This window comes from Molothrus aeneus, chromosome 15 (genome assembly GCF_037042795.1).
Source record: "Molothrus aeneus isolate 106 chromosome 15, BPBGC_Maene_1.0, whole genome shotgun sequence".
In the NCBI taxonomy this organism is placed as follows: Eukaryota; Metazoa; Chordata; class Aves; order Passeriformes; family Icteridae; genus Molothrus; species Molothrus aeneus.
Window position 1 is genome coordinate 14,593,851 of NC_089660.1, and position 13,444 is coordinate 14,607,294.

The 13,444-nt window shown below is 41.9% G+C and overlaps 1 protein-coding gene across 2 annotated transcripts in view; it reads right to left on the reverse strand.

Annotated features, from left to right (window-relative positions):
• The window catches only part of SLIT3 (slit guidance ligand 3), a 491,996-nt gene that overhangs the window by 240,338 nt on the left and 238,214 nt on the right, over positions 1-13,444 (reverse strand). For both annotated transcript variants that reach the window (XM_066559986.1, XM_066559985.1), the window contains one exon: positions 6,793-6,864. In XM_066559986.1, coding sequence (XP_066416083.1) covers positions 6,793-6,864 — 72 coding nt within the window. The remainder of the gene's footprint in view (positions 1-6,792; positions 6,865-13,444) is intronic.

Sequence of the window (13,444 nt, forward strand, 5' to 3'; positions counted from 1 at the left end):
ACTGGAGGCAGAGAAAAAACTGTGATCAAAGAATGCAGTTTCTGAATTAAACTTTAAGTTTTCATCTCCATGTTCCTAACAGGCTTTCCCTTGGCTGTGGCTGCAGAAGCTGTGACATTCCTGATGGAAACAGAGTGAGAAGGAAAGGGACAAAACCCCCACAATTCATTTATTAGCAAGGGACAAGAAAAAGGGGATAACATAAACACAAATGTGTTTAAAAAGTACAAGTAGGGACTGATAACACTACCAAATATGGCCCAGGTTTGAACCCTTCATGGGATGGTTTTGGGGTGAGCAGTGTTGGTCAGTGTTATCCTCCCTCCACCCTCCTGCCTGCCCAAAGCCAGCCTGCACATTATTTCAGCTTTCTTGTTTTTTTCTCTTATTGTTACTATAAGACAGACAAGGGAAGCTATTTAAAAAGATAAGGGCAGGTAGATTTTAGAGACTAGTGATTTCAAATAGAATAGAATAGAATAGAATAGAATAGAATAGAATAGAATAGAATAGAATAGAATAGAATAGAATAGAATAGAATAGAATAGAATAGAATAGAATAGAATAGAATAGAATAGAATAAGACAGGCCAAGGGTTACTGTACACCCAGTGACCTCAGTCAGGAAAACAGCAGAAGGAGCCCCTGCAGGGCTGGGCCATGACTCTCAAGAGAGCAATAAAGCAACCAGTGTCACCCCTCTGTGTCACCTGACGTGCTGGCCCTGTGTGTGTGGCTGAGGATGTCAAGAGAGAAGCATTTGTCTCACAAAATGTCCTCTGAGTGCTTGGTTGGTCCTGCCCATCTCACCTTAACTGTGGTGCAGGGAACATGTGTGTGCATTCCAATCAATCATATCCTTTTAATGAGTTAATTGTGAAATATATGCTTCTTGCATTTCTTATAAGGGCTGGAACAGATGGCAAAAGCTCAAACTAATGTATTCATAAAATTAACTGACGCTGTAGGTGGTGTTTCTCCATAGAAGGTGGTAAGTTGGGAACTTGTTATTTTATTGTTATAATAATGCTGCATGACAATGACATTTCTAGGAAAGCAAATGTGATGGCCACAGAGATGTCTCTTGAATTCATTATGGTCACTATCACAATGAAGACCAATTACAGGAGATAGAAAGGAATACACTGTTGGAATACATTGAGTGCAGGGTGAATTTATGGACAAGGAGGAGGAAAATTATTTACGAATTTATACAGTTGAAGTAATGTGATCTTTTTGCCCCCTAAAGAGTGCAAAAGGCTTGTCTCCAATGAGTATTCAAAATAGCTCTTTCCATGCCTCTGACCTGTTTAGCCAGCTCTTTGTCAAAACAACCTGAAATCTGTTCCATAATAGAAATGTATCCTTTCCTTAAATTTTCATGTGTTCCTATTTAAAATATACTGAGCTTTTAATGCACACCATCAAATACAGATCCATATTGTTCAAGTTTTCATCTCCATGTTCCTAACAGGCTTTCCCTTGGCTGTGGCTGCAGCAGCTGTGACATTCCTGATGGAAACAGAGCAAGCAGGAAAGGGACAAAACCCCCACAATTCCTCACAATAGTATTCCTATTTAAAATATACTGAGCTGTTAATGCACACTATCAAATATAGATACATATTGTTCAGCCCATTGGGAGACACAAAAGCAAATATATAACCCAACATATGATAATCAATTCTCCTCTAGGCATTTCTTTGCTTTTATTTGAGGCCAACCACTGGCTTCAGAAGGCTCATTCCAGATTTCACACCAAAAGAATGGAAAATCTGGCCAACTGTTTATCTTCTTCCTTTAGTTTTATTTTACTGCAAACAGCAAGAGAAACACTGAATGCTGTACACAAATGTCAAGAAACTACAGCCAGGAATTTCAGAGGGCTCTGGATAATAGCTTCCCTGGAGAACCCAGACTAAAGGAGTTATGTTTTGTAGTGTAACATTTCATTAAGACCTACTGCATATTTATGCATGGCAAATAACTCACAATCACTTGCTTTCTTCTAGTGAAATGGCTACACACAAATCGACCATTATTTCCTTTATTCATTAGTTTATTCATTAGTTTAACTTGACAGGTATGTTTAATTTTTCCTATGGCTGAATGGCAGAAGCTACAAATATACTCTGCAGAGCTGGCTGTGATGGTTAAAAAAAATTACATTGGAACATTTTAATATTTTGTGTAGGTGAATGCAAAATACTTCTCAATGTAAAGAGCAAGTTCAGCTTTTTCCAAAACCTGAATGTGCACTCAAGATGTTTAATTTTTGTAAAAGTTCTGTAGATTGATGCTAATAGTAGATGCATGCAGAAAAAGTAACAGAATCTTCCAGGAAAAGCCATTTAACAAATAAGGAACTGAAACTAATAGGTACAACAATATTTTACAGTACTCACAGAGCTCTGATTTTCCACACTGCAGAGGTAATTTAATCACTAGGAAAATAAATGTGTACTGACTTGCAGAAGTGTTAAACGTTACATATGTGCTGATGTATTTCTGCATTTTTAAAAACATAAATCTAAATGCTTCATTTCTTCCTCCACAAGAACCTTTAGGGCTATCAAGGAGGATATTACCCACAATTTGCTAAGTGGCCCCAGGATGCAGGGAATGTCCCTTGCAGGTCCAGTGATAGGAGCTGTTATCTCAGGTGAGGTTGAGAAGTGTTCAGGCAGAAAAGCAATGAGCCTGTATTATCATGACACATAAACCTGTTGACTTTTTTTTTTCTTCCCTGAATCCCAGTGCTACAGAACCTTACAGCCAAAGCCTGGGAGAGACCAAAGGCAGGAGCTGAATATGGATGGAAGCGAATTCCAGTGAATCAAGAACAAGGAAGTGCAGGAACCCCTGACAGAAAAAGCAGTGCCTGTGCTGTTCTGTGTGGCTCCAGCTCTGAGTGGTGCTCACACAGGGTGGCTCCCCCTCTGCCCTGCTGCTCTGGCATTCTGCCATGGATTCCTGGTTTCCATTCCTTGGCTGGGAAATGTTTGTAGACTCATTGAATGGTTTGGGCTGGAAAGGACCATAAAGATTGTCTTATTGCACCCCTGCCATGGCAGGGACACCTTCCACTGTCCCAGGCTGCTCCAAGCCCCATCCAGCCTGGCCTGGGACACCTCCAGGGATGCAGGGGCAGCCACAGCTGCTCTGGGCACCCTGTGCCAGGGCCTGCCCACCCTGCCAGGCAGGGATTTCTTCCTAACATCAAGCTCTGTATATCCCTGTACTGAGATCCTGGCTGCCCTCAGTGAGGTGGGCTGAGCAACTGCAGGAATGCCTGAGCAGAGGAACACTCACTCCCCTGCATGCCAGGATGTGACAGGAGCAGGGGAAACGTGCAGAAATCCAAGAAGCAGCTCTATATATTTTTATGATGGAAGGCCATGGCTGACAGCGCTGAGTTAGCCCAAAGCTCAATGAGACCCAAACCCATAGACTTTAATTCTTGAAATAAATGTGCTTACTTGGGGCTAGATTCCTGCAAGAAACATTTCCTGTTCTCTGAGTAATAAGTAACAGAAATTGAATACAGGTGTGCTCTGCAGGCTGGCCCTCTCTTGCCCTCTCCTGTTCGGCTCTCAGGGCCACTGAGCAGAGTTCATGCATCCACTCCACAATGTGTTCAAAGTGTCAGTTTATGCCAAATTCCCAAATAAATTCACTACTGGTAATGGACATTATGTGCTCATGAAACTTTCTAAAAGCTGTATAATTATTTCTACATTTCAGTTAGAAACAGGCTCACTATTTGTGAGCAGGTTCTTTGATTTCTGTACTCAAACAGCAGAAAGCACTTCATACGAAAATAATTCACACAACGAAACATCCCCCACGTAGGAGTTTGAAAAACTCCAGTCTCTGCTTTGGCTTTGTCTTGTGCAAAAACACTGGCCTCCCTGACATTTAAAATTCTTCAGCACAGCCCTAATCCAAGCCCATTTTCCTGGGCTCACTCTTCTGCTAAGAGAATGATAAAAGATAGAAAACTTTTACTGTTTAAAAAGAAAGACACAGTGAAAACATCTTGGAACAATGCTTTTTATAACATTTACCCCCTCCTATCATTTTAACAAATTTTTAGAAGACTTTTTTTCCTGTTAAAGCCAGCTCTGCAGCCCTGGTGCTTGGGGGACATCACCAAAAACTCTCTGCTTCACATTTGCAACAGCACCTTCCCCTTTGAAAGAAGATTTTTTAACACCAGTCTGCTCCAGCTGGACACAACCTGTGCCTCTGTGTCCCTCCCTGCCATGGCCATGCTGGGACAGGGTAATTCCCACAGGGTTTCCAAATGGCACCCACTGTAATTTATACTGAGCCTCAGGCTGCCTGTTTCAGAGCTGGAGTCCAAAAGGAATTCATGCCCTGCCTCAGTCCAATGCATCAACTCTGCATTTTGTCCTGAGGGAAGCTTTCCAAGCTGCTGTTAAAGACAGCATTAATCTGGAGACTTTCATCTGGTTTAGCACTCACTGTGTCCCTATTATGGTATCTCCAGGGTTATTATTTTTGCCATGATATTGGGACACTTTTGGAAGAACCTGGAAGAATCTCAGGCCGCCCTGTTAAAGGTCAAGCCATGAAAATAGAGACCATTCCATGCCAGCCTTTCCCTATACAAATTCTAAATATAAAATGGAAAGGGCTGGGGAGTATGTGACAGTTTGTAGCTTTATTTCTTGTGCCCCAGAGCCTCCAAGCTCCCTCACAAACACACTTTATAAAGAGGAAGAACACTGAGACAGCACAATAAATCTGCAAAGTGATAACCATAGAAACAGCCCACCCTGCTGCTGTGCCATCAGCACCTTTGGGTCACAGTCAGCAGGCAGGTGCTGGCACCCCAAGGCACAGGCACTGAACACCCTGCTCACTGCCATGGGACCCAGAGGGGAGAGACCTGGCTGCCAAACACAGGCTGGAAATGGGAATCAGCATGTTGGAGCTCACTGCTTAAAGAGCTTGAACTATTGACTTGCATCACACCCTTACAGCTATTGCTGGAGAAATTTTAATGTATTTCCAGCAGCAAGCTGGCTTGAGATTGTGCCATGCTTTTCACAGCAAGTCACAATCCACTCGTCTGTGTCTGGAAGCAACAGTGCCATGGACCACCCTGGGCACAGATTTGTACATTTCCTATCAAGAGAGGATGTCTGATGTGAGTGAAAGGTCTGCTTCTCCTGCTATTTATCTAAATAACCAGGACTTGTGGCTCACAACAGCAATCTGTTAGAGCACCAAGCTTTGTGCTCCTGCTGAGCTGGAGGCTGGACTGGATGACCACTCCAAACCAGAATTATTTTATGACTCTGTGATGACTTCAGTGCTCATAGAAGTCAGAAATTGGAGCTACAGGGAAGTACTTCTGATACTGTGTCTTTTACAGTAAAACAGTTGATACTGCCTAACTTGACAGATACAATTTTTTGTAGAAGCTTGAAATCCCAACATTTATACAGTTCCTGTAAGCACTCCAGCCACTCATCCCTTGGTACCAGCTCATGGAAGGGAGAAACCCTGCATCCTTCTGCACTGAGAGTGGGTCCATAAATCAAAACACCTGCTCTGGTTGCAACAGCTTGGCAGAGGTGACCTAAACTCTCAATGCAAACTCTGTTATTGAAATGAAGTCAGACAACAACAGTGAATTCCAGCTGGGAAAGCTTGGTTTTCTGAAACAAAATACCACCTATTGTTCCTACAGATCACACAATGCAAGTAAAACTCATGATAACAGGATTAAAGGGAAGGATCATGGAGTCCAACTCCTGGCCCTTCTCAGGATGCCCCAGGGATCGCTTCATGTACCTGAGACCATTTCATTGGGCAAGATTTGAAAACAGAACTATGTTGCAAGAGTGTTTGTAGAAGAGGGCTTCTTTTCAGATCACCTTTAGCTGTTCCTTCCACTCAACTTTTTAAAATCCCCACCATTTATGCAGTGCTTGCAATATTTAACACGGAGGGGATCAGTTTTCAGCGACTGCTGTGGTAACACAGTGCCAACCCTCATGGCTCTGAAATGCTCCTGAGGGTGCCTGCAGGCTGTCCCAGGAAATCCTGAACCTGCTGAGCCAGGGGCTGTTGTTTGCTCAGCTCACCCTGTGCTGACTCCAACAAAGCCAAGGGTGGGGTACAGTGTGGGTGTGCACAAAAAAGGGGTTTCTGTTACATAACGTGTGAGAGCTTCCAGCAGCTCTGGAAATTCAGAGCTCAAAGTCTTTACACACATTTCAGGCTACCTTACAGCAAAAGGCTAGGACAGACCGGCTTCATTAGCACAAAAACCACAGCCCTGTCTTCTCTCTTAAAAGGCTTTTATAAATTAGTTTAATTTTAAATACAAGCTGTCAAAGCCTGTGCAGTTAACTGCTCCCATTATTTCTTTCATTTTCTGATATTTGTGCTCAACCACCATGCCTGAGTACCACAGTTTGTCGTTTATTTCTGACAGAACTGATGGGACAGAAAACTTAAACTAAGCAAAACACTTCAACTCCATCCCCAAAATCTACCAGTAACTTTCCCAATGCACATCTTGCTCTAGGACAGTCCTGCAGGAAGAGGTGAAGCCTTTGAGTCTGTTCTTTTTCCTCAGCTCAAAACCTCCCCAGGTGTGTTCACAGGCATGAGGACCAAAGCAGCCTGGGAATCCCCTGACAAAACCCTGCAGGGTCCCTTTGGGGCTGCACAGAGCTGGACATGAGGTACCCAAACTGAGAGTAACAAGAGGAGAAAGGTTTTCACCACAAATATTAATGAAGTTGTCACTTACAAGTTCTTCACATCAATGATTCCTCGAAAGGCCTTTCTAGGGATTCCTTTTATCTGGTTTTCACTCAGGTCTCTGAATAAGAGAACAGAAAAAAAAAATACATTGTGTTAACAAAGAGAACAAATTTCTCAAATCTGCATCAGCTAATGGAACCTCCACATGCTTGGAAAAGGAGATGTTGCTGGATTTGTTACACCACACAGTGTTTTTAATTTTGTTTCTCTCCTCCAGAGGTCTGTGGAATGAGCTGAAATGACTCTCCAACCAAAACCTCCAGAATTCCTGATACAAATGACAGAACTTCGAGCAAACATCATTCAAATGTGATGGTGATGCTGGCACAATGCCATGATTCATTGTCAGAGTACCTGCAGCCAAATCTCATGCCTTGGAATCACAACCCTGTAGTGTAAATGTAATTTTCTCAGCATGCTTCTATTTGTTTACAGACTGCAAAAATACTTGGCTACCCCTGCTCAGATTACAACTTCTTATTTGAAGTTAATATTCAGGAAAAAACATGACAATCATTCTCTTGTGAGCCTTTTAAATTTAAACTGAAAAGATCTTAATCTATTGCATTAAAATTCCACTGCATTATGCATCAATGGGAAAAACGGAATTTTTAACCTTGTTTAAAAACCACCAACAAAAAACTAAACAACCAACAAGCAATTCAAAAAGTCTTTCTAGTACTTAAAGCACATTAAAAATGGTTAGATCTGCATTGTGAGTGCAGGTAACATTTTCCTGCTTCCCAGCCTGCATTTGAGTGCTTTTCCCCTTGATGAACTATAAGTAGCTCCAGGTTCACAGTCCTCTAGCAGTGCAGTGGAGGTGGGAGGAAAGCATCAGGGATGGGTGGGAAATGGACATGAAACCAGAAAGCTGGGATGTTTTCATGCTGAGGAAAAACAGCATTTACCCTGATTTTCCTGTGGGTGCCCCATCAGCACAGAGAAGGGGGAGAGGTTTCAGTCTGGTTTAAAGGACAAAGGATGGGGCAAGACAGGAATGGAGGAGGAAAAAAGGAAGGCAGAGAAGTGGGAAAGAAAAATGTAAAAAAGAAGCAAATGGAGGAAAGGGAAGGCTCAGTGATGAGTAAAGGACAAGTAAAGGTGATCCTGAGGAGAAATGCACAGTGCCTTGTTTAGGGTGAGTGTCCCAAGGCTCTACGGTGCAGCCAACACACAATGCTACACTGCCCCATGTCCAGAGAGAAACTCTGGCTCTGCAAGGATGATTAGGAGGGGCTGGCAGCCTCTGTACTCACCCCCAGACACCCTCTTCTGTAAGTACATTTAGTGTTCAGCAAGCTCCTTTCTAGCCTCCACCAAATTGGTTTTATCAAATGAGAGGCCAGAAATCAGAGCCTGTCACAAAAGCCCACATTGACATTGCGGGTCAAGACGTGTCACACGGGGCTTTCTTCTGCTTTCCATCAGGCAGATAAGGAAAAAAGGGGACTATATCCTTGTCACGAGACTAATTCAATTCCTACCAGTCATGCAGTCTACACCAAATTCTCAAAGTAGCCACAATTGTCCATTCAGAGGAGCGCAAACAAAAATGTGCTGCTGGATACAAGTCTCTTTTTCAAGTCAGATTAAAATTCTTTGTGACCTTCACAATTTGTTTAACACTGATCCACACTCTGACCCCGCCTTCACCTTCCCTTTATTTTCCCAGCAACAAAATATTAGTTCTTTAAAGACAGACCTTCAACCCAGACAAATGATCAGGGAGCTGGGACAGAGAAGAGACAAAGTACAGAGTATTTCAGACCCAGAAGGAGGAAGTTTTAAGCTGTCACTTTGGTGTGACACTGAGGCACAGCAGAGCTGTGGTAAAAGTGTGACAAAATGGCTTAGCAAGGCAAAAATTAGTAAGATCTGAAAGGAAGACATACAAAAAGCAGAACAAAAAGGGCTTGGAAAAGTGGAATTGTGTGGTCAAATAAAGCCACACTTAATCCACCATCTCAAGTTGCATTTGTCTGGTATTTTATTGTGCATTTCCAGTCATGTGTAAAAGTAAATCAGGTTTTCAAGTGATATTTCATAACATTGTTGTGTTCTACAAGAGCTAATTTATATATTTGATCTCTGCTTTGTCTTTATGCTCAACTTTTAACCTGCAGCCAGGCAGAACCAGGGGACTGCAGGAAGTTCATCTGTTTTCTATGAAAACCTATTATTTTTATTCTCTATAAGGCTCTCTTTCCTAGCTAACAAACCTGCCTCTTTCAATCCCCTGGATCGTGGACCGATTCCATAAATCTGAGCCTGAGTGGATTTAATGACACAGCATGGAAGAAAAGTCACCAATGTTTCTTTTTCTGCCTTCTCACAATTATAATCACCCTATTTTGAGATGGTCAAGAGGAGAGTTTCTCTCTGCTTCCTGACATTGTGCCACAGTTTCGTTAAGCGTGTTTAATAAGCAAGCAAACCTCAACCAGGCTCAGCCTGTGCACTTCACAAAATTTGCTCTGAGGCAGCAGAAGGCTGTAACAAGAAACTTGTCTGCTGAGTTTATCTTCAAGTTCCAGCTTTTTATTCCCAGCTTCTCGTGGCAGACATGATGGGAAGCTTACAGCAATGGTATGCAAAATAAATATTAGTTATTAATAGTAACTGTAGAAAACCAGATAAATTAATGTGAGGCCAAAACAAAAACCTAAAAAGCAGATGGAAAAATATGGCAGTAATCAAGAAAAATAAACATGAAACCTGGGGGGAAAAAAAGGTGATGATTACTAATAGATTTCCTATTTCTTAGACAGAAGTTTCAAGCCCCCTATTTCTGTAATGGAAGGCAAGTCCAGTGCCTGGGGGGATCATGATGGGAAAGGGGAAATCTGAAAAATTTCAGACTTAGGGAATAATAAACTTCCCAATGCCCTCACCCTAAGAGGCAGTGTTAGAGAGCTGAAATCACTGGACCTGAGGACAAACCAGAATGTGCCAGTGCATCAGCAGCACCCTCCTTGCAAGAGTCCCTGTTGTGCTGGGAGAAAGTACCCAACAGAACCAGAACATGCTCATCTGCATCCTGGTCAAACAGATGAGCTGAGCTAAGCAGGCATTTCTAGATTGAACTGTCCTTGTTTTGATATCAATTGTTTGATAAATACAGGCAGGTTCTGTGCAGTTTGACCTGGCACAGGGCGCACCCAGCCTGCAGCCAGCCCCAGCTTGGTGCACTGCAGTGGTGGGGACAGGCAGCAGAATCCAGAAGAACTCAGGGAGAACAGCAGAACACTCATCCAACAGCTTCCACAGCAAAAAAAACCCCAGAGGAAACAGCATCCTCATTTCTGAGCTGGGGGAATGGAGCCACAGAGATGTTAAAGAGCTTGGGCTGGCATTTTGCACAGGGGAGAGAGGCAGGAGCTGACAAACCCAGCAGCTGTGGCTCACAGCTCATGTTAGCCCAACCCAGACTCCTGCAAGAGTTGGCACAAGCCAATATCTTTCTTAGATTTTATTTTAATTTAGCTAAAATGCTTTGGACACAGATGAACTCCCTCTGCAAGTCTAATATTGTTTTCTTGATCTTCCAATGTGAATTGTAAGTGCCTCACTGATAAAAGGATTGGAAAGGGGAAAAAAAACCCATCCAAAAGTGCTGACGTTTCCTAAGTGCCTCTGCAGTCTTTGCTCTAGTGCTGGTTTCAGCTTCTGCTCTAAAGCTGCCTATTGCATCCTGAGTGGGAATTCAGCTATCTAACAGAGCAACAGAATACATTAAGACATTTTTATTATTATTATTTTGCCGGTAAGAGAACATAAATCACTTAATTGGAACACAGACCCTACGAACATCCACAGAATGAATCTTCATTTGGACTACAGATCTAAAACATTAAAACAACTACTTAAATACAACTTGCAAAATTAAAAAGGTGCAGAAAATAACATATATTATATGAAAATCAAAAAATCAGCAGGGATGGCATTATGCTCAGCTTTTCTTCCTTTTCAAACAAAAGAACCACCACACCCTTTGATGATTTACCAGTTATTTTCTCAACCTTTTTTAACACAGAGATTGGCAAATTTAAAAAGCCTATTTTTTTACAACTCCCCGAAAAACAGCTTGATTAAGAAGTATTTAATGTGGTTGAACACTAATCTTTAATTATTTCCCCCACTCAAATGGGCTGGGAGATCACCATGCAGTGTTATCCAATAAAGAACTCAGCTTGCCTTTAATGTCTAAAGAGTTTAATGCAAAGACTTAAAGAACAAGTCACCCAGAGCAAATTCTGCACAGCCAAACCTGTATCTTCCCCAGTATTTTATTGTATGTTGATTCCACAGTAAAACTGCAAACTCACAGAATTAATTATTAACACATGGAACCAATGGTTTACTTAAAATGAAGGGAAAATCCAGCCTAACAAACCTGATTCCTTTCTTCAGGAGCATTTCAATTTATCCACAACTTAATTGCATCTTGGAATAAGTCAGGGGAGCTCACACACAGCTCTCTGCAGCAGCTGGTACAAAACCATAAGACAAACACTGGTTCCTTTGACGGGATATGGGACTTGAGTGCAAAATAAAACTGTTTCCTATCCTCTCTTGTTGCCAGAATAATACTGGAAAGTTAATATTGTTCACCTGCTCTGAAAAACAGAACTAATGAAAGATACTACTCCTGATTTTAAGAAAGGGCCAGCTGCCACCCATGCCAAGAAATTAGCACTGTGCCCAACAGCTTTGCTCTGGCTACTGAATGTGCAGCTGAGAGAAATGAGAATTAATTCATCCCTCCTGGTAGCTTGTTTACATTCTTTTACAAATTAAGATTCCTGGATTTAAAACATTTCAGTCCAATGCACTGATTAAAATTAAATAAAATAAAACCTTCTTGAGGTTTTTGTGCACTTTTAAAGTTTAATGACTACTCTTCTATCTAACTTTTCTTTACAACTGGACTAAAACTAGACTGAACTGCTCCACTAAAGGTCACATACTTAACACAATCTGGTCACTGCAATTTGTCTCATTAGAATTAGTTTTAATTCGTACAGCATGTTACACATAAACTCTATCCTGCAATGTTTTACTGAATTAAGTAGAACAATTAAGGAGTTAAAGAATAACAGATGGGGAAAATTAGAGAGTACAATCCAAAGATAATAGGTATCTCTAAGTAACATGTAATAAAAGATAAGCAAGTCAATAAAGTGAGGAATTATACAAGTCAGCTTTGTCATAGAACAAAAGTTGAGGGACGAGAACTCCTACACTCAGAGAAGAGACAGGGTAGGGGGACCAGTGCTATCTACAGAAAGAGTCTGCAAGAGAAAATGAGGTAGAAAGACCAAGAAAATCCACAGGGGGAAAAAGGAGTTTAATTGTATCTGTAAAAATTCCAGCACAGAATATTGTGCATTTCATTTACAGCAAGGAACAAAAGGATTTTTCCTGCTCTGCCAAAATGATATGGTCGCTTTTAAAATTTTTTTTAAATTAAAACTAATATTTAGCATTTTCAACAACTAAATATTATTCTTACCTAGGAGATAGTGTCCTAGTGTTTCCAAAACTGTTCAGAATTAAGAGTTTTTCCTGTTCTACAGTCAGATTAAAAAATAACTGAATTAACAGTTAAGGACAATTCAGAAACTTTGAGTCTCTTAAATATGGAAGTTAAATTCAAGATATTTATCATCTTCCAGGTGGGAAATGCATTGCCCAAATCAGGTCCCTCCACCAGCAATTAGAACAAGCTGTGGCAGCTTGACACTCATCAGCCCCTGTGCCCTGGGTGCAGGAATGGCTTCTCCCTCTCAGCAGGGTCAGTGTAAAAATGGTATTTACTGTAAAGCAGCACTTGTAGCTCTCTGTCTGAAGGAAAAATGGAAAAGTGTTGTTGCTGATGGGCTACAAGGCAAGAGCTTAACAACAGCAGTGTTGTAAAGCATTACTCTGTGGAAACTTGGCATCACTGCTGATTTTCTAAAAGGGAAAAAAATCCCTTCCTCCTACAAGTGCACGAAAGTAAAGAGGGTGACAGGCACGTGAGCTCCGCAAAACAGAGCAGGTCCTGCAGCTGCTGCGCGCCCTGAACAAGGTGACTGTGTTTGACCAAATACAATACAGCTGCCCCTCGGCTCCTGCTCTGGGAGGCTGCAGGGGAAACACAGGTTTGGTTTTGTCTGGTTTGTTTTGAGGAGGGAATTTAGCTCCAAAATTCCAATTAGAGCAGCGCTCAGTGCTTTCACACAGTCACGCACTGCTGCACAAGCCCTGTGCTAAGCCTGCAGAAGATAAACACCACGATTTCTCTGTTGATCCAGTTGCACTGGGAAGTGATAGATGTTAATTCTGTACTTCTGGGTTTCAGCACTTGCCCGCAGCCCCATTACCCCAGTCACACACACCTTCATTGTGAGAGCAGGACTCTGAGCAGAGCCAGAGCCTCAACATTTGGGAGAGGTGCTCACTAAGGAGTCAGAGCAAAAAGATCTCAGCAGAAGATGATTATTTTATCATCATCTTCCACCTTCTCCAAAGAAAAACTTAAAACCATCGGTTAATAAGGATCCTTCAAGGGATCCAAGCCGCGTGGAGTTGTGCAGTTTTGTGACTTCTGTCCTGACACAACCACAGGGATCACACAGCGCACGCTGAAGTCT